The following is a 22,986-nucleotide window of genomic DNA, read 5'->3' as shown; positions in this document are numbered from 1 at the left end:
ATAGTAAAGGACTGGTCCGGCCATTGAAGGTCAAATGTAAAAAGAAAAATGACGACAACAGCAACAACAACAACAATATCAACATTAACATCAACAACAGCAACATCATCAACAACAAAAACCAACTGAAAAATGCAAAAAGGAGAAAAGTAAACCCTCTGGTTCAGAGCGTCTGTTCATCTTTGGTATAAAAATGGCCATCCGTGGGCTGCATTTGATCCACAACTAGGAAAAAAAACTACAGAAATTGTCAACAATTTCTTCTATTGCTTTTGCACAGATTGATTTAAACCGTAAGCTCCTACTTGATCTACTGTATTTGTTTCACTGCCGGATTTTTTTTGTCTTTATTTTCTAGTGTTTGAAGCAGTGTGATAAGCAAAGCGGGCCGAAAACATCTCGGAAAAGAAGTAAAATGTGGCAGATAAGAAGCACAAATGTCAACGTCCTTGTGAAATAATAACATGATCACAAAGATGAAGCGGCTTCCGACGGCGGAAACGCAGCACTTTTTCTTTTATCGTCTTTTTTTCCTCATAGTGAAAAATCTCTTCAAAGCTTTGTCCCCCCTCCCTCCCCCCTGCCCCGCCCCAACAGACATTAGGTTTTTTTTTTTCTCACATAGTTTTTTTTTTTAACCTCTGGCGTCATTATCAAAGTTATTTTCTAATGACAAACAAAACAAAGCTCTTTCTATTAAATCTGTACAGCGAAAATGATAGATTCTTTTTTTTCTCCTCTCCAGAACAACAAGTCCAGTGTCTTGCACTCACCGAACCGTCCGAGAGAATGAATTTCTAAGCAGCCGTCAGACTGCAAAAGTTTCTGCCGCCCTTCAAATTAAGGCCATGATGATTCTGGAAAGAAAACACTTTCAAATATATCTAGAAAACTCAAAGACAATTGTGAAAAGAAACTGTAGCTTAATATCTGAGGAAGACAATCTCTGTGTTTCTCAAACTTGCCTCCCGGTTTCTAAATGACAAAATAAACTTCATCACCTACCTTAGCATTCACCTTTTCTATTATTATTTTTTTAAAGTTTTATTTTTTTGTCGTTTTTTTCGTTCGTTTTTGAGAATTTTCTTGGAGCTTGTGCCTGGACCGACAGGCCGGAACGCAGGCTAGAACTTTTCTTTCCACCTCAGCACTCTTCATGTCCTTCATTTGTTTTCTCCAAAGGCCAGGTAGAAAATGAAAAAAAGTTTCTTTTTTTTTTTAGTGCCAGGGCAATCTGGAAGCAATCTTTTTTCGTTTTCCTCACACTCACAGTGCAGCTAGCTTCTGTCTCAAGGCAACGCTGTCACAGGAACACTTGCTCAGGCCACTGCTATCTGACGAAAGAGGAGACAAAGAGAGGAGAGCGCAGGTGAAATCATGGTGTGATGAGTGATTGATCAGAGGAGATGCCACGTGTGTCCTTAAAACTGCATTAAAGGTGGACGTTGTAGTCATGTCAGTACAAGCAACTCTGGGTTTGGATCCACTCAGGTGTTTCTGGCATAAGAGTCCGGACAATGGGCAGGAGGATGACATGGATTTGAGTCACACAATTTTTATATTCATTCATAAACTAAATAAACAGTACAGTGCCACCATGACTGCCTGCGACATGAGATGCGTACTAACTAAGGTAGTAAACAAATGCTGACCAGTCAGATCAGGTCTGTTCTCAGCAGCAGCTGTAGACCTAGGTGACTTACTTGGACTGGTAGGAGTAAGCAGGAACATGATCAGCAGCACTGTCCACCTGAATCTGTTGCTGCTGACCGGCCACTTCCTGTGACGAGGGAGCCACTGTCTGCGAGGAGGTGTCGGTCACCACTCCCTGGACACACAGGGGATCAACAGTATCAGAATCACAGTTTGCTTTTAAAGGTGATATTAAGTACAGTTGTGTGAGGTTTTACAATAACTCTCTGAACAGTTATGTACTGTTTATCCAAGGCTGGGTCTCGGCTGGGCCCTGACTTCAGCCAAGTCTGGACTAAATGCCTGAGCCTGCTCAACTAAAGTGTGGTAGATCTTGTCTCAGTCTCTCCTGTTTGCCTAAGCAGCTCACCTGATCTCTGATGGGGAGACCAGCCGAGTCCTGGGCGAAGGAGAGGGTAGGGAAATAAATTGCCTTTTGGCTCCGCACTTTCTTGAACATCAATTTCACTCCTCAGTCATTCTGATACTCCAGGAAGCCATTTCCTAACTAGACAGGACATTATGTCCATCGTCTTGTACTCAACCGCCCCAAACAACAATACACAACGACCCACAATAAATGTAAAGGGCAGCAGTAATACAACCATTACAAGGCTTGTTGGTAGTTACTCAGCTGCTGTCCTCTGTGTTTAGATGAACTGACGTTTGAATCCTCTCAGTCACCTCTAACAAGCTCTCAAGGATGCAACCCGACCATTTATCAGCCTGCGGACACAATGGATTCACGGATACACAGGCGGCTGCTGATGCAGGCATCCAGATGCCGCCGCCTTCATGGAGGTGCCCTGAGCTACAACTACATCTCTACTCAGCTATCTAGTTGAGGAAGGCGACAACTTTGAAAAAGGGGATACGACTAATGGTTCTGTCAGGGGGAACTGCCATCATCTGTAGCTGGTGGGCGAACAGGACCTCCGCAGCTGACGGATGTTCAAGTTACCCAGCAGCCCAAACCGGCAGAGAGAAAAATGGCCGCCAGCTCTGTGTCTCACTTCAGCCGCTGTCATCTCATACACGAGCGATAGTCCATCTAAGAACGAGCGCACCGTCAGCTGCCAGACGGACGGCACGCTGGTTCTCGGGCCGCCTGCTGCTTTATGATTTCTCAGCCTGGACCGGGCTCAGACAGCTGCTGAGGAAGTGACAGAGTTGCCATTGCACTTGAGAAGTCGCTCAAAAGACGCTGACAAACTTTCCAGTCAGTCTGCTGTGGTGCAGCAGAACTAATGTTGTCAGGGTTGAACAACACATATTGGTACCTCAGATATCTGGGATGGGTGTCTCAGATAAGGAAGTCCGTGCTTTGAATAACAGCGACGCCATTCAATCTCGTCTGAGTCAGGACTATAAAGTCAAGCCAAAGTTTTCACTCATCAGAACAGATGAACTTAAGTCCAAAATAAGACTAAAAGTGAATAGAATTTTGATAAAGAAAATCATTTTATAGGTCAGAAATCACAGATTTTATGAGACCAGACCTAGAGAATGCAGCAATGTTGGGTGATACTGGAGATTTTCTTTACACTGTTTTCAATCTTCAGCCTTCAGAAACAGTGATATAAACAAAGACAAAATCTATCTAAGGAGCCATGCGTGAGTCAAGATGAAGTTGGCTCAGAGTGAAACGTTAGCAGCCTCTAAGAACAGGCATTTACAGTAAGATTAAAGCATTTAGGGGTCAATATTGAACCATGAATCATTTGTTATCCATCATCTCACATGATCAACTTAATAACTGCTGTAATCTAATAAGGCAATTGTGGGAAATTATAATTTTGGGAACCCGTGAGTGTCCAATGGTGAGCCTTACTTCGACAGGGACGGCTGTTGGAGGCACCGGAGTGTACTGGGGGATGTAGGTCCCTTGCATAGGCGCTGCAGCAGCAGCAGCAGTCATGTACTGAAACACACACAGACATGACACTCTTTACAATCATCACACAATTTCAACAAAAAAGATTAAACTGTCATAGCTGTTGAGATGTGTATGCATTTCCTTCTCCATCCTTTGGAGGGCGCTAAAAGAATATTAGTGCTCGCTCAGCAGGAGAAGCCGAGCAGGCGAGAGTATCTGAGGTAAACAGAGCAAAAAGGAAATCGAGGCGTCTTGCTGTTTCACCAGACTTCACTTCACAGATGAGCAAAGGCATCAAGGCCACGCTGAAAAATGAGAGGATGAAATTTGGAAAAGAAGGCTACATGGAGAGGGTGCGAACTGGAGCGAGCGAGAGAGAGCAGGAGGTCTCATGGTAATTCTTCAGACAGAATGATCCTGACTTTTAAGTGCGAGTCTGATCTATGATGGCTGTACAACAGATGTGACAGGGTCTGTTACACGACAGCCACACGGCTGCAGCCTGAGGCTCTTCCTGAGAGCAGTGAGGGATATCGTAGGGCGGAAGTTACATGAGGAACCATTGTCCCAGACATGCACCTGCTGAAGACCCTTGTCAGGAAAAAGGAGGATCTGTAAACCAAAGAGATTGTGGTGGGAAGCGTGAGACGCAAAGTACGGGCTTTCAGACCTCTTCCTCCACGGCGGAACCAGTGATCCTGAACAGTGCATCTTACTGTACCTGAAGGCGGACAATCCATGCAAGAAAGGGTTGGTCAGATATGTGGTCTTCTGCTTGTTGTTAAGGTGATGATCAGAATGGAGCATAAAACTCCTGAGAGGCTTCCCTTCGGCTCCAGATGGAGCCACTCCAAATGATGGCACCTTTGTCATGGTCACAAGCTGTGACCCACCTCCCTTCTGTAGCCCTGCACGTCCCCTATAGCGAATGTGCTTACACATCAACGGCGCTACCTAATTAGCACATGCTTGTGCATAATGAGCGGCGTAGCAGCGGCGTGTACTGCATGCACGGCGGACACATGTACGCAGGACTCTCTGCTGTGGGCTGCGTGTGTCCCAGGGAGAGACGAAGACAAAGCAGCTTGCAAAGATAATGCAACGCAACAGCGCTAGCGGACGTGATCCCAGATAAAAGCCACCAGGCACCTCTTCACCTCTGCTCATCTTCCTGCTGCTTTTCCACTCTGTCGGAAAAGGGAAGTACATTTCTCCGTCTTGTTTTATTTATTTAAAAAAAGGCGGCTCACAGAGCTACAAAAAAAAAAAAAAAACACAGACGGTAAGAGGCAGCAATAGAGCCAGGCTGCCTTTCTTGGCTGAGGGCCTGATGATGCCGGTGAAGTGTCATTACCGGCAGCGTGGCTAATGGATCGGGTCCGGCTCCACCGCACACTGCTAATGAGAGCAGCTAAAGGCCACAGACATGGGTGATTAACTCCCCCGCCGCTGCCGCGCGCGGCCAGGAGATCGCCCTGGGATGGATGTTAGCATGTGCACATCTGAGCATGTGAAAGGTTATCACACCTTCAGGGCTGTCGTGCTCCGAACAGGGTGAGGCAGCACATCCGCACTTCCTGACGCTCTTTGTCATCCCTTCATCCTCTGTCACTCCCCCACCAGCCTCATCCTGCGACGCCTAAAAGAGCCTGCGATTGTTGAAGTGACCTTCTCCCTGCTGACATGAAACCATGCATACCAATTCTTTCCCAGACTTTTTGGCGTCACCTCTCGGCCTCCTTTCACTTACGCAGCCGACTCACCTGCGAGAGCGCAAATGAAGGAGAGCGGGGGATAATTAGCTGTATCAAAATAGTCCTGACTGTCCATTTGAAATGTTATATTAGCCCACAATTGGAATTTAAATTAGATATGAGAAGATTTAATAAGACAGAATTCTGTTCTGACTGCAGGTACAAAGTTAAGAAGAGCACGCTTCCTTTTCCCCTCTACTGGGATGATTTTCAGATCAGAGCAGCAGGTCTAGATAAAAATGGTGATCCCTAACTGGCATTGAATGATGCGTCATGTCTGTTTTTTTTTTTTTTCCATCACTGTTGTGTGCTTCTCTGAGTGTTGGTGTGTTGCTCGTTTTGCCCATCACCTCTCAACAGGTGAAAACAAGAGTGGCTGTAGTGCCTTCACCCTTCTGCTTCAACTTGACAAACTACTATTGTAGTGGCACATTGCCAAAGTCATGTTCCATTCTGGCTAAATCAATAACCTTCAATTTTGTCTGGCTTTGCCATGTCTTCCCACACATCTATGTCGTCGGTGTAAACCTGCTGTGATGGTCAAGAAGAGGGAACCAAACCCCCCAGAGTGGTTTATTAATGGTCCAGCTGTGCAGGCAGGACTCTGATGAGTATTGATCTGGGCTTTGGTCTCTTCAATATGGTGGCAACTATTGAAGCCTGGTGGAAAATTAGAAAACAAGTCTGCCATGTTTCGGTAACAACCTGTCGGATGACATCAGTTAGACGTTATGAATAAGTCCCTGCTCTGCTGTGGTCATGTATGGAAACAATGCATTTGGTTTGAGGAATGAATTCAAACACTGACACAAATTAAAGCAGATAAAATGCCAAATAATGTTATTTCCTCACTATTGTTTCACTAATATGTACAATATATACAGTACAGGCCAAATGTTCGGACACACCTCTCATCCAACGGATGAGGAGGGCATCAAAACTATGAATGAACACATATGGAATTATTCAGTAAACAAAGAAGCATGTAATTACAAAACAGCCACCCAGCCCCAACTTTCTTTTGCACTGCAGGGTTATGCATGCACTGTATTATAGTGCCCATCTAACAGTATATAGCTAGTACCACATCATTTGTACTACATTTTCAGGCTCACAGCAGAGGGGATTGAAGCTAATATCTTCATGTACAGTATACCTGTATTTAGACATACAGGGATATGAGATTATGTTGTCTTTGAATCGATGCTGAACTACTAAATAGATTTACATGAATGATTGCACAGTCGATGTTAAAGGTTTTGAACTCTTCTACATCAGAGCAGCGAGAAATCCGAGTGTCAACATGTGTGTGAGTGTGAGCGCTCAGCGAAGCATCTCTTGGTGAGTAAAGGTTAACTACAACAGCACGCAGCTCAGGAAATATAACATCCGGTACATATGCATCTCCCAACAGAAAACCAGAGAATCCATCCCGATAATAGAGGACAGAGCTTTGCACACATCTGTCGTTGGGTGACACAGTCTCTGTCAATCACCGCTGTCACCATGACAACATGGGCTCGGGTTCTACATGCGATGACAGGAATAGGACGGCAAACACACAGGGAAGGTCACCTCCTGTCATGTCAAACTCCGTGTGCTCTCACAAACACGTCGCTGACACGCATGCCGTCGTGCAGCAGACAAATAAAAAAGGGTGAGCACATCTGCGCACGCTCACGTCAGCCGCACAGTGACGCGCACAAACACAAGACTGATAGACTCCTGCTAAGTGGTGAGAGCTTAAAGATGATAAATAAGTCAGGGGAGACGCTGCGACATAACTCAGCCGGTAGCACGGATGGCATGTTTATGTCAGCCATCAATAAACCGCAGGCCAGATGTTCCTCCTGGAGGTTCAAGAGCTGAGTTTAAAAAAAAAACTGCTCCTGTTATCACAATCGCCGTCCAGGACGGACATGTAGATGGAGAAGCAAAGTCAGTCTGATCCTTAGTGCTTGATAATAAAGCAGTAAGCCACATCACAGGCTACTTTTTGGTAAGTATATGTACTCACTTCAAGATCACTGCCTATGTTGGGCTTTTTCTCCTGGTTCCTCACTGGAAACACATCTATTTCCATGTATGTTGCCCTAGCTGAAGTTTGGTTCTGTGCTGAGGAAGTGAAACCTGCTTCTCAGTCTGAGCAACTCAAGTCCAGAGTATCCATATAGGGATGTTTATTCCATGCCTGACTTGCAGACTCTCAGGCATGGGTCCTCAGAAGCACGTTCCCTCGAATCATATGAGTTCTCTGATTTAAAACTACCTATCAATGAGTGAGTCATGAACTGTTCTCATGCGGTGTGTGGTTGAGTCCATCAGACATGGGTGTCAGGGTACAGACAACACACTTGTGTTAACAAACCCATTTTTTATTTTGTCACAACGCATTGGCCTGTTCTCGTTGAAAACTCCTGACACATTTGCTTTTGATTCAAGTCGACATAAAATCACTACTTCCCCAAGCAAAAACAGCTATTGATAATAAAGCGCTGTGGTCCAAGTAAAGACAAACACTTATCACCATTCTATTTGTCGATCGGCTGAGGTGGGCTGATGGAGTTTGTCGGGTTTTGTTGTTATTTTATTTTATTGACAGCACTTTATTCCAAAGCACTTTCCTAGTCGGTGGGATCCCCACTGACCATGGAAATAAATTTGATTCTGATTCTGAGTTTTCTGATTCAAGGGATGAAACCTCATGAAAGACCACGACTAAATGCCTCACTTACAACTGAACTGATATAAGACTTTATGGTCATAATAGTGTCAGACAAGGCTTTACAATTGTGTATTAAAGGAACCTGTACACGTGAGCTGAGAACTGTGTTTCTAAGTCCAACGCATTCACACACTAAAGGCGTTAAATAGCTATTATTAACTATTTTATTATAACTATTTTCAAGAGTACTTCTGCTTCCAGTGTCGGCGATGTCAGCTATCAAAAGCATTCCCTCCCATGGAGCAGGTTGTGATGTGCGGGTGGACGATCGTGAGCATGAGGATCATATGTAGCACCTTATGAGCCCCCCTTACTGATGATGCCATCAAAGTCACCCTGACTGCCACAATATTCTGTGTGAGTGCCATGCATGGCTAACCCTCACTGTAACCCCTGTTTTCCTCCCATGGCAAACCACGGAAGACAGAAAATGTGGGTCACTTGCGGTAGCAATTTGACATCTTGGGAGTGAGAATGTGCTGCGAATTATTTAAGGTGTTTTTCCAACTAGTTCCACATTTGTGGTGCAAATCCGTTTCTTGGAAAACACGCCTCATTTCCAAAAGGCGATCCGGTGTGCTGTGCTGTGCGCCCAGTACGTCGACTGAGGGAAGCGAAGCAGGCAGAAGGAGCAGAGGGAACAGACCAGGAAAGAAAGCGGCGTAACCCACTTTCTGCATCGAACATGAGACGCCATCATCACAGATTACCCGGCCTCTAATCCGGCCTGTTAGCGCAGCTGGGGCAGATTAGGGAGGGGTCATTCCTGACAGGGCCAACGTAGCATTATAGTCGCTGACAGCTCACCTGGAAACACATGGATAACTGTACAATGCAGCACTGTTTCAATCACTGTCTGACACACGCACACACCAACGTTGAGGCACATCAAACATGCCGGAGCAAAGCTTGCTTGCCCTCAGGCGTGCGGGAGAGGGCACAAAGTCAGGCTTCAGAACTGTGCGACACCTCTAAGTATACCTGATCCTTTAATGGGGGGAGCTCCTGGTTTAGAGGGGCGCCTGCTGACTGTACGGCGTGTGTGTGGAACAAAGTATATTGATGTCACGAGAGAGTTCATCTGTGATTTAGGGAGTGAGATGAGAAAGATGTGTTTGTGGAGGAAAGTGAGAAAGGAGCGGAACAAAACACCGTGTCAGGCTGCTGAGCTGCTCAGGAAATCTGGTTAATATGGAAAGATGAGGAAGGAAATGTGCTTCTGCAATCTCAAGGTGGGAATACATGATGTGAAACGCAAATGATACAGCCACTTCACAGAAGTGATGACAGGAAATCAGCTATGTTGTCTGAGTGAAAGCTATTTCTTTTCTATTGGGTCCTACATCGTGAATCGGTGGAAGAAAAGCCGTGTAACAACCCCAATCACGTCTTACTCTAAAATCGCTCAGCCATTATGGATGTTACCACCCTTTTCACCACTGCCAGTCAAAACTGGTAGCCATAACCTTATTTATATGGCAAAACATTTGGCATGTTATACTCATTTGCCGATACTCAATAACCTTTAATATCTAAACTTTTAGATCTGACCTTCTTCCATGGAAGTCTTTTCAAACCTAGGATCGCAGAAATGTTAAACGTGGTCATGTGACGCTGACAGAATGCAAAAGCACAGGGCCCATATGAATGGATGAAATGTACGATGAGAACCACTGATAACAGTCGTACTGGGTCAATATCTTGATTCCGTTTGGTAAGATGTATTTTTAAGGTTCAGTGTCCATCAAAGAAGACACCCCAACACCACAGGGAGACACTTGAGTTGGTGTCACCGGGAACCAGAAAACCCAACCCTGCTCTCAGTCACACACTGAGAAAAAGGCTCTGTTTACGACATGCCACTGCTTTCCACAAGCAGCCACTCAATCTCTTAAAATGTCTGGAACCAGTGCAGTCGATTATCGACTCCTCATGTGTGTCATCTGAATCAAGAACAAGAGCCTTGGCTGCGCCTCGATCATGGGTGGCTTTTCTCAGTAAAGACAAGAATGTACTCACACTTCCTGTTGTGCCCAGGGACAGATGGTTCATCTGCTGCGTGAGAGGAGCCATCATGCTGGCAGGTTGCATGGACATGGTGTGGTCCATCGCTGGAGTGATCACTGCACCCTGGAGGAGCAGCCAGTGTGATTATCAACAAACATAATACATATGGGATCAAAACGACTTAATTTCCCTCCCTCACATAGAAAAAAAACGTGTCTAACTAAACCATAACATCATCCCCATCCCCTAATGTAGATTGTGACAGGCTTTTTTTTCCAAGTATGGAAAAATGGAATGTTTTGTGCTTGTGAAGGAGGGTATTTTAAGTATTTTGACATGAAATAAAAGGCTGCTTTGTTCTAAAATCAACTTTCAACCGACTGATATCGCATTTCCCTTCCACTTTTAATTCTTGTCATTCAAACTACAGTTACTACCGGGACTGCTGACAGAGCTACAGTGATATGTCCTGGGATTAGTTGCAACTTTATGAGACACAGGGTTCTCCTGAGAATTTTACCTAGTGCAGGGGTGTCTCAGATGGGAAGAGCACCAAAGCTTAATAACCATGATTGTAGAGTGCACTGCACATCCAACTCTCCTTTAAAGTCCTCCGCGACTTTACCTCGAAGAAAAGTTGAAAGGTTTCCCTATGTATAGAAGGTCCCTCCGTAAAAGGCATCCATTAGTTTCCTGCTACTTATTCCCTTTAAGATGAGGTGTAGTGTGTCCCAGCTGCTGGCGGCTAGGGGTGATATAAAACCACATAGGAGGGACCCGTGTTTACACCAAACCCAGGGCTACCTCTGTAGTACTTACTACTGCACCAGTGTTCCCCATAAAGTAATGCTTCATTGCAGTTTAGACCGGCAAGAAAGTCCTTGCACACCTAGAGTCACAGAGAAACTGGGCTACATTCATAGTGTAACAGGGAAACGCAGTACGTTACAACACGTCTCCTGCTTTCGCTCGGTTATACGGTACCGTGTACACAGACGCAAAACCTGAGTGAGCAGTAGAGTAGACTTTAAAGGAAGTCGAAGATGTTTGGAAGAGATGAGAAGGACAGACTTTCAATAATGCAAAGCAGAAGCGGATACGATAAGAATACACCACTGCTGGAGTTGCTGCCAGACGCAGAATTACGGAGAAGTCAGGCTGAGAAGAAGTAAAAAACAAACAAAGACGGATCAGGGAGCCTTTTTGGGGATCAATACTCACTTTTGTCTCTCTGAACAACCAATATCTCTCGCGGATGTATTAGGAATATCTGCAGGTGCCGGTCATGGCTTGCGAGGATGTGCCCTCTCTCACTTTGCTCTCTCGCCCTCTTCACACAGCTCCCGTGCTAACCATGCCATGTTTTCCCTGAAGGCCGTGTGAGTGTTCTTTTCTACGCAGCTGAGGAAGTCTAGGGAAAGTGATGAACCCATTGTTGTTCTGCTGTCATGATGACTCCATTTCCCCAGCTGCCACAATCTCCAGAGGAACATCACCAAAACTCTGTTGAGTCTGCGGCTTATTTCTGAACCACACTATGTTTGCTTGTTTGTGCATGCATGTGTGCACCCTGCTGCTGAGTCTGTGCAGGCCTGCTGGAGAACAAACTGTGCAGACACGGTCTGTCAGAACCGCTCGGCTCGCCTTCTCTGCAAACGCTCACTTCACTCCACTCTAGACAGATCAGGCGCACGTGATCCTTCCTTTTGCTTCCACTCAGACGAGCAGACAATTAACTCAAGAGGAGCTCCAGAAAAAGGTCGCTCTCCAGAATCACTCATGCAGTCATCAACTTGGAGGTATAAAGGTATATATACGCCGTGCTCTCCAGCTCCGCAACGTTTGACAGCCGACAACGGCGTGTTACAGTTGTGGAGAGTGTGGTGGACTTTGGCTCTTGCTCGTAGTTTTAAACTTGACTGAGTCTCTGGATCTGTGTTTATTTTATTAAATGGAGTGGTCCTCTGTCGCCGTCATCTGCCTTGGTTCATAGCAACACATGCAGGTCCCCCACTGCGCTGGCGCCTCGGTAAAACACCGTGTTGAAAGTAGTTGGATATTGGATGGTGCTCCGCTCCGGTATTGGTGGCAGCATCCTCTTCTGCGTCCCCATTAGGGTTCACTGATTGCACTCTAATAGTTGGTACCAAATGTGTCCTACCTGCCGCGGAGTGATGACGTCACATCTGGCATTTACGATATCTTTTTTTGGAATGTTTTAATGACCCAGAGGAAATTGAAATAAAGGATTTCAAGCCGCTTTCTACCACATGAGTAGCATTTATTTCCACAAAGTGCGATGTTTGTCATGGAATCGTGCAAAGTTTATGTCCGTTCTTCTCCTCAGTCTGCGGAACAACAAGTCGTGATTGGCTGACATATACTGAGCTTTGGTCTTCTTTAATATCGCGCAATAAATCACAATAGTCTCCACATTAGGCACTTATACATATCCAGATACATTTTTATTCATTTACCAGGGAAAATATGCAACTATGAAGGAGTTTTCACCCCTACCAAATCGGTCCTATCACTTCCGCGTTAGCTGAAAGACGCGTCGTGATTGGCTGACATGTACGGGATATTGTTTTAATTTTATATCTCGCCTTGAAATACTTTATTTCAATGTCCTATGGCTCATTAAAAAAAAAAAAAAAAAAAAAAAAATGTATGTGCCGGAGGTGACGTCATCACTCCGCGGCAGGTAAGACACATTTGGTACCTACACCGGCATCAGTTAGGGACCATCAACAAATTCTAAAGCGGTCAGAATATTAGTGAAATCTTCAATAAGGCAATGGGAAAAAAACATTTTAGGAGAGAGAATTGTGAAAAGATTTTTTATCACACAAGACAAAGGACTGATAGTTTGTCTAATGATTTGGTGAATGGAATATGACTAAATGATCATTGAATTTCTCATCTTGACACTTAGTAACTATTATATTTAAACATAAACAAATAATGATGTTGGAGACAAACTCCACTAATGAGTTTCATCATAAAACAGTTTCGACAGAGACTGTAGTGTCCAACACAGGGAATAGAATGAAAATGTATTTATCGTGATAATTATTTTTATTGTTGAAATTACAACATTTATCTCATTATTTTTTTTGTCCATATCGCCCATCCCTAATATATATATATATATATATATATATATATATATATATAAAGTTAGCTTGATGTGGCCCAAACTTCAGTCAATAAAAGAAAAAAAAAAAAACAGGCATGTATTCTAGTCTGTGGGTTAATGAAAACACTTTATATAGAAAATGTAATTCTGGAAACAGTACAATGTGGGTTCCCAGTACAAATCCACACTACCAAGCCCATAATTCCTTAGAAAACTAATGGAGGAGACAGGCAACGAGAGAAGAAACGCAAAGCGAGACACGAAGGTCTTTGTGAGGACGGGAGGAAAATGATTAAGGAGAAAGCCGTTGGAGGTCACAAGTAAGACGGGAAGCAAGGAGAGTCGTCGGAGGGAGAGAACGGGGAGACAAAGCGAAAAAGGATGCAGTCAGAGAAGGAGAGGAGCAGGAGTGAGCAGCAGGGGCTGTGGGCTACCTGATACTGATTCAGCCAGTGACAATGCTTTTATAATAGGAAAGGGAGAGCAACGGAAAAGCTTAATTCACAGACGTGTCAGGGAGAGTTAAGCCGATTTGTGATTTCGATTTTCTGTGTTTGCGAGACTGAGTGTCTGTGAGAGCAGGATTTCTTTAGCGCATGTGTTTTTGTGTGTGTCAACAGACGGTAGTGGAAGGAAAATGAAAATAGACTGCACAAATAGACAATATCTTTTGATTTGTGCGGCGCATGTGTGTGTGACAGGAAGGAGGATAATGAATGCTGCTGATGTTCCTGTCACTTACACATGTCCTCGATGTGTGCACATTAGGGGAGTGGGCTTATCCAGGCGTGTGTCTGGAGGAACCTGTGTGCTTTGAGATTATATTGTTCTCCCAATGCACTGGACAAACATGATACCAGGTTGTTAAATACAACAAGATACACTGCTAAAAGACAACATTGAGTCACAATTGAAACATATACCCTTATTGTTTTCAGAATAAAATGATGTTTAAAAGTCTTGTTTTGTTGAGATTGCAGCAATGAAATGGCAAAAATGGTAAGTGGCCTTTTCATGCTTATCCTGCACCTGAAGCGCTTTACATCAGTCATCAATTCACGGAGCGACAGTCCTGGAGGTAAAAAACGATATCACAGCAGGGACCAAGCAGTTTAGGGTTTCATTCAATAATTCGTCTATTAATGAGTAATTACAGTAAGTTAGTAATAGGCTTTTCTGAAGTAAACATTTTTCCTCAGGGATTCGTGTTTAACTGTAATAAGCGCCTTAACTGCTGTAGTACACTATGGGATCTTGTGAGGTTCACCCCACGTTGCAGGCCAGATGTAGCCCAAAACCCTGGTCTTTTATGAGCCACCTTTATCCATATCCAAACTGACCAGCACAGATCTAAAGTGCACCACTACAGGAGAATGATTTTATCTTTAAAAAAGTGGTTAGATTCAGAGGGACATATAACACTGTGAATAAACTACTTTTACTATGTGCATCATCAGCATATTTGCCAGTTTTTATATATTATAAAGTACCGATGAGCCTCTTGTCAAGCATGAATACATTTTTCCGTTGCAATGGTCACCAAAGGTGAACTCTTAACTACACCATAATTACTTACTACTTGCAGTAAATAGGCACATTTCGTTCTAATACAATGAATTCATTACTGTTTAACATATGTCTACCAGTCTAACAAAAAGAAATCCTTTATCTTGTGTGATCGGAATATTTGATCATCGTTATTGCAGGTAATATCATAAAGACCCATTTTAAAAGCGCCACACTCCTGATACCGTCTCCTGCTCTCAGCTGTGGCACTTCTTTAGTTGACAGAAACCAGCCGACCATCATATGATACGGACAGTTGATGTTTTACTGCCATCGGTAATGAATTTTAGATGAGCGCAGAGGAAATGACACGCCGCCACTATTGGTAACAAACACACTGGTACCATTGAGAAGCTTTCCAGAGCTACGTAGCCGGTAACACAAAGGCAGAAAGGAACAAAAACACATTAAAAGCCTCAGTCGCATCCACCAGGACCGCAGCTGGGTCCACCTGTCTTCACTTCAATCTACCCTTTTCTCTTGGCAGGAGACAGCTGCATGCTACAGGGGAAGGTGCGTAGATTGAGAGGGAGCTATAAATCAGCTAGCGCTTGATGTCAAGTCACTAGCTAACCCTAGCTCCAAATAATGTTGACGCAGGAAAGGTTCAATTATATGGTGGCCACAGGAGGTCACTCTGGTAGTACTCAACCCTCCAAAAGAGCATTGCATATCTGCCCTCCAAGGTGGGAGTTAATTCTTAAGAATTGCCAAACCAACCAAGTGACGATTGATAACTAGTGTTGGCTGACTTGAAGCATTCACGAGTCTGAGGCATTTAAAGTAAAAGTAAAAGTCCATACTGGCTTTCATGCTCCAACTGGTCCACAGACAGCAGGTTTTGGGCAAACTTGAGACCTAAAGGTGGCACACAAAATGATAGTGACACCAAACAGTCCGGCCAGGTGGGTCTGACCCATTCATGGAAATGGTCGATGTTTTAAACCGAGCCCAAGTCGACTGACTCCAACTCATGTCACACATTGTCAGTGTGACCAAAACGTGTGGCTGTTTGACAGGCTTCAAATAGCAAATGACGCGTTGTTACACGTAGAATGAATGAAGTCCCATGGCATTGCTGGACAAGAAGGCTGAAGATAAACAGAGAGAGACGCGGATGAGGTTTGGACGTCGGACTATGTGCAGATGGATGTCTACTCCATGTTGCAACATCAAATAAAAAATTGTGTTATCTAAAATTCAGACCACATAATCAGGGTAATTGCTCAAGAGAGGCTGACGGAGGAATCAATACCAGCGATGAGACTGACTCACTTCCAATTTGAGTTTCATTCGTGAAAGGCAAATAGAATCACAGAAGATAACTTATGAAACACTACCTTCCTCCTCTACACTCTCAATTCTGATGCGATCAGGGAGTGCCTCTGACCACAGGGCGGGAAAATGACGGGGAACACAACAGCAGGGTGCGTGTCATGGTCATGGTCCTCCTTAAGACAGTTTCTACAGGATCTTCTACTGGATTTCACTACGTTTTGACAAAAAAAAGGTAAGAACTTCCACTACGGGAGCCAGTGTGCTGCTATAGATCAGGGGAGATCCTGGGTGATGACAGAGGACAAAGTTAGAGGCGGTACAGTGCGTAACCCAGATATACTGTATTTAAGACATCTCCGACTGAAATTTACAAGTTTAATAAAATCAATAAATAAAAATATAGAGCTTGACAACAAAAGTTTTGGCACATTCGTTTTTGAATTTCCTCACATTCTTGTATGACCTTGAGCTGGACTCATTAGGCCAGATAGTCAGCACTCTGAGTCATGTGAGATAGTATATAGTATATATACCAAGTGACATCAGACATCGGGACCTTAAGGGGCACCACCCCATGTATTACAGAGACACTGGCAAGTCTGTCTTAAAGCACCAGGCACCTATGGATTCTGTCTCAGGACAAATTCCATTTGGCCCAATCTGATATGGGAACCCAAAACAAACCGGGCTTCAGCCCTGGACTTGAGTCCGCCTGAAGAGGTGGATTTTAGCTGAGGAAACTCTCGACTGGAGACTGAGATTTTACCCCTAAGCAGAAAATGACACAAACAGCCTAACTCACCACTAAACAGGATGTCTATGGTGCAGTGAGTAACAGAGTTGTCTGATTATTGTTTGGGCTGACACTGTAATAAAGAAAAAAAGAAAAAAAAGAAAGTCTTCACCCACAACGGCAAGTGTTTGAAATAGACCGGGAGTCATGAAGCAGTGGAGCAGCCCTGTGCTCACTCATCTGTTAACTTTTATTTGGCTGAAAAAATTGGTTGATGTAGTCAATTTAAAAGATTCTGACATTCCAAAAATGACACCTTACGACACGACATGGCACCAAGGTTACCCAAATGAAGTCACCACATTAAAAAATGTATACGTAGGACACAAAAAAGGTGCACACCGAGTCAGAGTGAGGCTGATGCCAGATGGACTACAGGATAAAAGGTGGAGGAGGGAGGGACAGAGGGAGTCAGGAAAAGCCACTCAAGGGCAATTGTAGCGCCGGCTTAAATTCTGCTTCGCAAGTCAAATCCCCAAGAGCAACAAAACGCCCATTTAAGAAGCTGCAGAGAGTTTTTAATATCAAGTCTGGAGATAGGCATCACACAGCGTTCCAATTCTTACCCGCATGACGGGGGCAGATGGTTCTGGTTCAAGTTTAAGAGGCCCAGTAAGCACCGATTCAAAGCTGGAGCCTGGAAGCACTTGCAACACAGAGGAATTAAATAATTCAGCCACAGGGCGTGAGGAGCTCATGGAAGGGAGACAGAAGCTTGGACATGGGAGCTAATGCTGCGCTTGGCTCCGTTCGCTCCTCGATGGTGCGAGGTCTGTGATTGATGATCTGTTTGTGAATGAGATTTACAGTCATGAACGTGAGTCGGCTCCATAAAGAATTAGAGTTGGGTTTGTCTATACTGGTCTATAGGGCCATAGTTATGTTTCTTATTGTGAAAGCTGCATAGACTTCAGTCGCGCAGAGCGAAGAACAGAGTGAAGGTACTCGAGCCGCTCTGACATCTCGTGTCTTCCTGCCAAGCAGAAAGAAGATCAGAGGATGGAGGAGAGGAAAGTAAATCGTAATTCACTGTTGTCTCGAGATGAAAAGAGCACTGAAGAGATTCTGCAGCGGCCCTGGGACCACATACCACCCTTTCCCTCTATTTACCCAGTCCTCATGAGGCCAGTGTGAAAATGTCTGACTCAAAAGTTCCATTCTTTCCTCTCTGGCAGTTTCAAAAACTCTTAAAAAAATCATAATTTCTGAATTAATTTATAGACGCAAGTATAACATCACACTCAAAGCACCTTGTAATAGTTCCCACTTGGAGAAAACATTCTAAACTTGTTTTTTTTTTTTAACTTTCAATTGCTTTGACGGCTGCTGTCCATTTCTAAGAAAACAGACACTTTTCTTCACTCCTCTGCCAATAGTCACACTTATTGAGGGGGTTAAATACATTTTGAAAGCTCCTCTTCCACCTTCCATCTTCATTATAACTTAAAGAGTGACGCCTCTGCAGGAGCCCAGTTTCATACTGATGAGCTTGTCATACTTAATCTGGTCTGATTAAACAACGCTGCTGAAACCGCAATATTCCAAGTTGTCTCTGTGAGCGCTTGTGTGTGTGTGGTTTAAATTGTGTTGCTTTATTCTGACTCCTCTGGAACGCTGACATATTCACAAGACTTGCAGCTGAGAAATGGATGGTACCTATATACTGGATTAAAACACATTAGAAAGCATAAAAACAATAATGTTTTTGAGTATTGACATTCAAGTGACAAAACTATTCCCAACAATGAACATAAACACTATAATCTGTCTTCATATTGATTTAAAGAGAGAGTATTGAACTTTCCATTGTGATGTGACACAGTAAATAAAGATCAAATCCAGTTATGCCCAAAGCAAGCACATAAAAATAAGCATATCTTCAGCAATACACATTGTACACGCAGAGTTTCGGGATACTTCCTCCCGGAACGCTGCCACCTTCTCATATCCTGGACAGCACAATCACACAACGCACCATTGGTTTAACACGCAACACATGGTGAGAGCTGCCAAATTGTGACACAATCGATGGACTTTTAATGTTCGGAGTGCCCCCAAGCTCCTGCGGTGACCACGCTTGGCTAGTTTCCTGTGACTGACTGGGCTAGTGGCAGACTGAGAGTGTGAGTGTGTGCGTGTGTTTTACACATGATCTAATGTGACACCAGCTGAGAAGTTGATATGAGGGGGGACCTGAAACTCAGACTGATGCGTAGGTGTGACCGAATGAGAGAGCAAATGACCAGAGTCCAGCTGTCGGTTCACAAAGTCGTGGCTAGAGATGTCCACATGGAGACTTGTGGCTACAGTGCGAACAACTGACCCTGTGCCTGTGACAGCAGGAGGACGGCTGGAAAGGTGCTGGGCAGTTTAAAGGTAGACTCTCAAAAGTGAGAAAGGTCCAAAAATACAGTTAAATTGCCTCCCAAAAAATGCATTGATAAACTACTCCAATCTAGCGTCTCGCTCATGGACAGAGTTGGGTCATGTGAACAGGCTTGTAGGTAATTATTTCTACACATAAGTAACCATTTTTACAATAATAACATTCCCTCATATTCATTTTCATGACAGAACTTTGCCTGTTGTGTTGCCATATTTACAGATTTGGGGTGAGAGCTTTTAGTATGCATTTGCTTCTTGATTTCACCAACTTTGTTGATGGATTCTTGACAAAAACCCAAAGACATTTTTAAATAAATCTAGTTTTTCAAATACTGTACATCGTTGCTGCAAAATGTTTTTTGCCCTAGGCCGCTAAGTGAACGTTTCTTCTTTCTAATGTTTATATATATATATATATATATATATATATATATATATATATATATATATATATATATATATCCCTAAGCCCTATAAAAGAAAAGTTCCTGCTATTTCTTTCAATAAAGGTGGTGTAACATTTGCTTTTAGCTGTCCAAGTATAAAATTATCCATTGAGTGCAGTCACATATAAATACAAGGACGCGCAGAAAGAATTGAATTTATTGTTGCTCGATATTTGTGAAAAGGTCAAAACTATGAAGATGTTTTTGTTTCAACTCTGAATACGTAACTCAGATTAAAGGTATGACTGCTATATCAATTACCCTTGCATTAACTTAGTCCCTGTGTAAAAACAAGAAAGACAACTTAACTTAAATACATTCACAACATTCTCTTTCATCCCGTCTTGCATCACAGTCGACCCACAGTGAGTCCTGCTTGAGGAAAATCATTCTATTCAAATTTATTTATTTAGATAAAGTATTAACCTTTTTAAGGTGCTGTGGGATAACGCTGGTCATGCTTTGAGTAAAAGTAAAAAAAATAACAGAACTCCATATATCGGTTGTAAAGCTCATGGTAGAGACTTTTATGAGTTCCCACCATACTTTTCCACATACTTTTTGATAAAGTATTGGCGGTGCGTTCTCTTAAAAATATTTAGGCAGACAGTAAAGTGGTTCTAAAAATTCAACAAGGCGATAAAATTTGTCTAATTTTCAACAGCTTGTAGGGGAGGCCCATCCAAAGCTATAAATTCAAGCACTTTGTCTGATATTTTTAACGCTTTCATACCATTGGTGGGAAGTGTCATTTGTTTCTGCAGTAAAGCCAGCCAAGTTAATTGCTTTGTTTCGTGTGTCTTATTCTTTATGTGTGGTGCTTCCTCAGGCACTAAATTAAGTTGGTGATGTTGAACCTTGTGGGGCCCCTTGAAACGTCCGCTTTGCACATGCCGTCGCTGCAGTTGCCGATCTAAGGGGGGCATGTATGAGCTACACAGCTGAGTATCTAATGTTAGCTGTTGCCATGTTACCATTTGGACGGGTGCCGTGTGTGATGTCAGTGTGAGCACTAACGATTATATGCCAAGATAGGCTTCCTGGATCGGGTCGGCACCAGGGTCGGAACTGCTGCCTCCTTAGTGCAAATGCCCCTGTACTGAAAGAATAGCGGTAAGTGGTGTGCTATTATTTTTATTTTTGCTCACAGCTCCATCTTTCACAAACAGGAGCAAGTCACAAATAGAAGCTTCAAACATCAGATGAACGATGCCTTGGCATTTTACGCTAATGGTTTTAAGGAAAAGAAACCATCTCCACTGGGATCTAATATCATTTGAAATGTATATTGTCACTCTAATAGGGACAAAATGGCACTTTTAAATGCAAACAAGTGCCTCCACTCCAGCAGGGTCTTTCTCCTCTTGCTCATGAGTTTGGGTCCCCCTCAATCACTGTTTAAAATCTCTGCCAAATAATCGCAGGAACAATGTTTTTATATAGTGGAAACGGAAGGCTGCGCTGAGTGAGCTGTTAATGGAACTCAAACAGAAGGTCACCTGCTGCTACACGATTACATATTCAGTGTCCAGCAGCAGGAGTGGAAATGAGACGAGTGGAAATGGGTGGTAAGTGACCACAGTTGGGGGCCTGGCTGTTGAGGACTCAACATGAGCAGACCTCTCCTTGTTCCATCACTGCTGTCAGTCACAGTCAAGTCTAGAAAAGTGGGCCTTTATTTGGAGGGTAATGATGCGAGTACATCAATATATTGAGTAATATTCCAACAGTGTGATCCTACAACATTGATCTGTGCTCAGCAGGTTGGACTTAGGAACGGCATTTTAGCATTTTAAAATGTAATAAATTGGTTGTATGGATATTAGAAAATAATGCACTGCATTTTGTCACAGCTGACTTAATATAGATGTGTTTTTCTGTGGAGGTACAATGATAAAGACTTCAAATGTTGCTCGTCTGTCTGTGATGTCATCACCACTATCCAGCAGATAAGAAACCACGGATGGCGGAGTGAATGACCAAGTAATCATTGTGGTCCAGTGTTTGGAAGCATTTGGGCTATTGCAAGAGCGGAGAGAACAGCAAGATGACAAATTTCACCAACCGAGAGTCGCAGTAAGTTAAACCAATGCTAACTTAATCTGAAGAAATCTTGTGCTTCACTTATCGTCACCTTGGAAAAACAAAAAGTGAAGTCAAGGCTAAGGTTCGGCCCCGACTTCAGTTTTTGTTTTTCAGTGTGAAAATATTACAGTAACAATAAAGAACAAAAGTGCAAGAAACATTTCTTCAGTTTGAATTAACACTCAACTTGGTCGCTCTCTATTTTTACTATGGGTATTATAGAGGGTAACTTGGTTTTGGTACTACTTCCTTTCAAATAAAATGTGAACGTATTTGCAATTGACAGTTGACTTATTTGTATCCAGAATTTATTTGTATTTAATGCCTTCCATGGAACAAGAATCCTGGACACTGCACCTGCAGTAGTCAAGTACCCAGGTCATTATCATGTCACTGAATCATATTATTCTAAATGACCCTTTATTGTCCTCGAATCGTGTTGTCAAACTCAAACCATGATACTAATGGAATCGTTAAAACATTTACCATTACTTTCAAAACAGCTGCTAAATGTTCCTTCACTTGAAATAATTTAGGATTTTAAAACTCTAAACCCCTCAAAATTTGTTATCCGTACACCATCATCTTTCTTTACCTCTGAATCCCATTATAGGGAGAAAGTAACCCCTCAACCTTTCTAGAAATATCCTTAGCTTTCAAGTTTATTGACTGTATAGAACAGGATGCATTTCTTGTGGAATATCCATCTTTTCTGAAGAACTGTTTGGATCAAATAAAACAATCTTTAGCATCTAATGCAACTTTTGTCGGCTGGATCTGAGCTCTGAGAGGAAACATTGAAACAGGTATGATTTGACACGAGGACAGCAGTGAAAGATCATATTTCTATCAACTCATTTAGTCCTCTGAAAAGGTCACACAACTTATTATCTACTTAAGGTGTGACGTGAAAAGCAAAACCTCCGAGTGCACATTTGAGCTCAGAAACACACACACACAAATGAATTACCGATGTAGAGAGACACCACTCACTGAAGGAGTGACATGCTAGTTGTCGTCAAGAGCTTTTTCCCAGAGCGTACACAAGCCATCTTTCATAGCAGCGGGCACCGCAAGATTAAATATGACTGCTATTTCTTCAGCCAATCTAATTGATATTTATTTCCCCTGATCTGCTGTCTCCGCTTGGTCACCCAGACCGCCAGTGAGTCTGTGATCAATATATTCTGAGAACTCGTGCTGATTCCAGTCACAAATGGGCCACAGCCCTCGACAAAGC

The 22,986-nt window shown here is 43.2% G+C and overlaps 1 protein-coding gene across 2 annotated transcripts in view; it reads right to left on the bottom strand.

Moving 5' to 3' along the window:
- Positions 1-573: 573 nt before the first annotated feature.
- Positions 574-22,986, bottom strand: part of rbms3 (RNA binding motif, single stranded interacting protein) — a 199,557-nt gene continuing 177,144 nt past the window's right edge. Inside the window, exons 11-14 of one of the 2 annotated variants that reach the window (XM_053861544.1) lie at positions 10,067-10,177; positions 3,524-3,613; positions 1,704-1,828; positions 574-1,330 (exon numbers count right to left, since the gene is read on the bottom strand). In XM_053861544.1, the coding sequence (XP_053717519.1) occupies positions 1,267-1,330; positions 1,704-1,828; positions 3,524-3,613; positions 10,067-10,177 (390 nt within the window). In that variant the 3' untranslated portion in view covers positions 574-1,266. Of the gene's footprint in view, positions 1,335-1,703; positions 1,829-3,523; positions 3,614-10,066; positions 10,178-22,986 lie in introns of both variants that reach the window. The other variant, XM_053861545.1, reaches the window with a different exon arrangement.

This window comes from Synchiropus splendidus, chromosome 4 (assembly GCF_027744825.2).
Source record: "Synchiropus splendidus isolate RoL2022-P1 chromosome 4, RoL_Sspl_1.0, whole genome shotgun sequence".
NCBI lineage: Eukaryota > Metazoa > Chordata > Actinopteri > Syngnathiformes > Callionymidae > Synchiropus > Synchiropus splendidus.
This window is presented reverse-complemented; position numbering and strand designations above follow the sequence as displayed.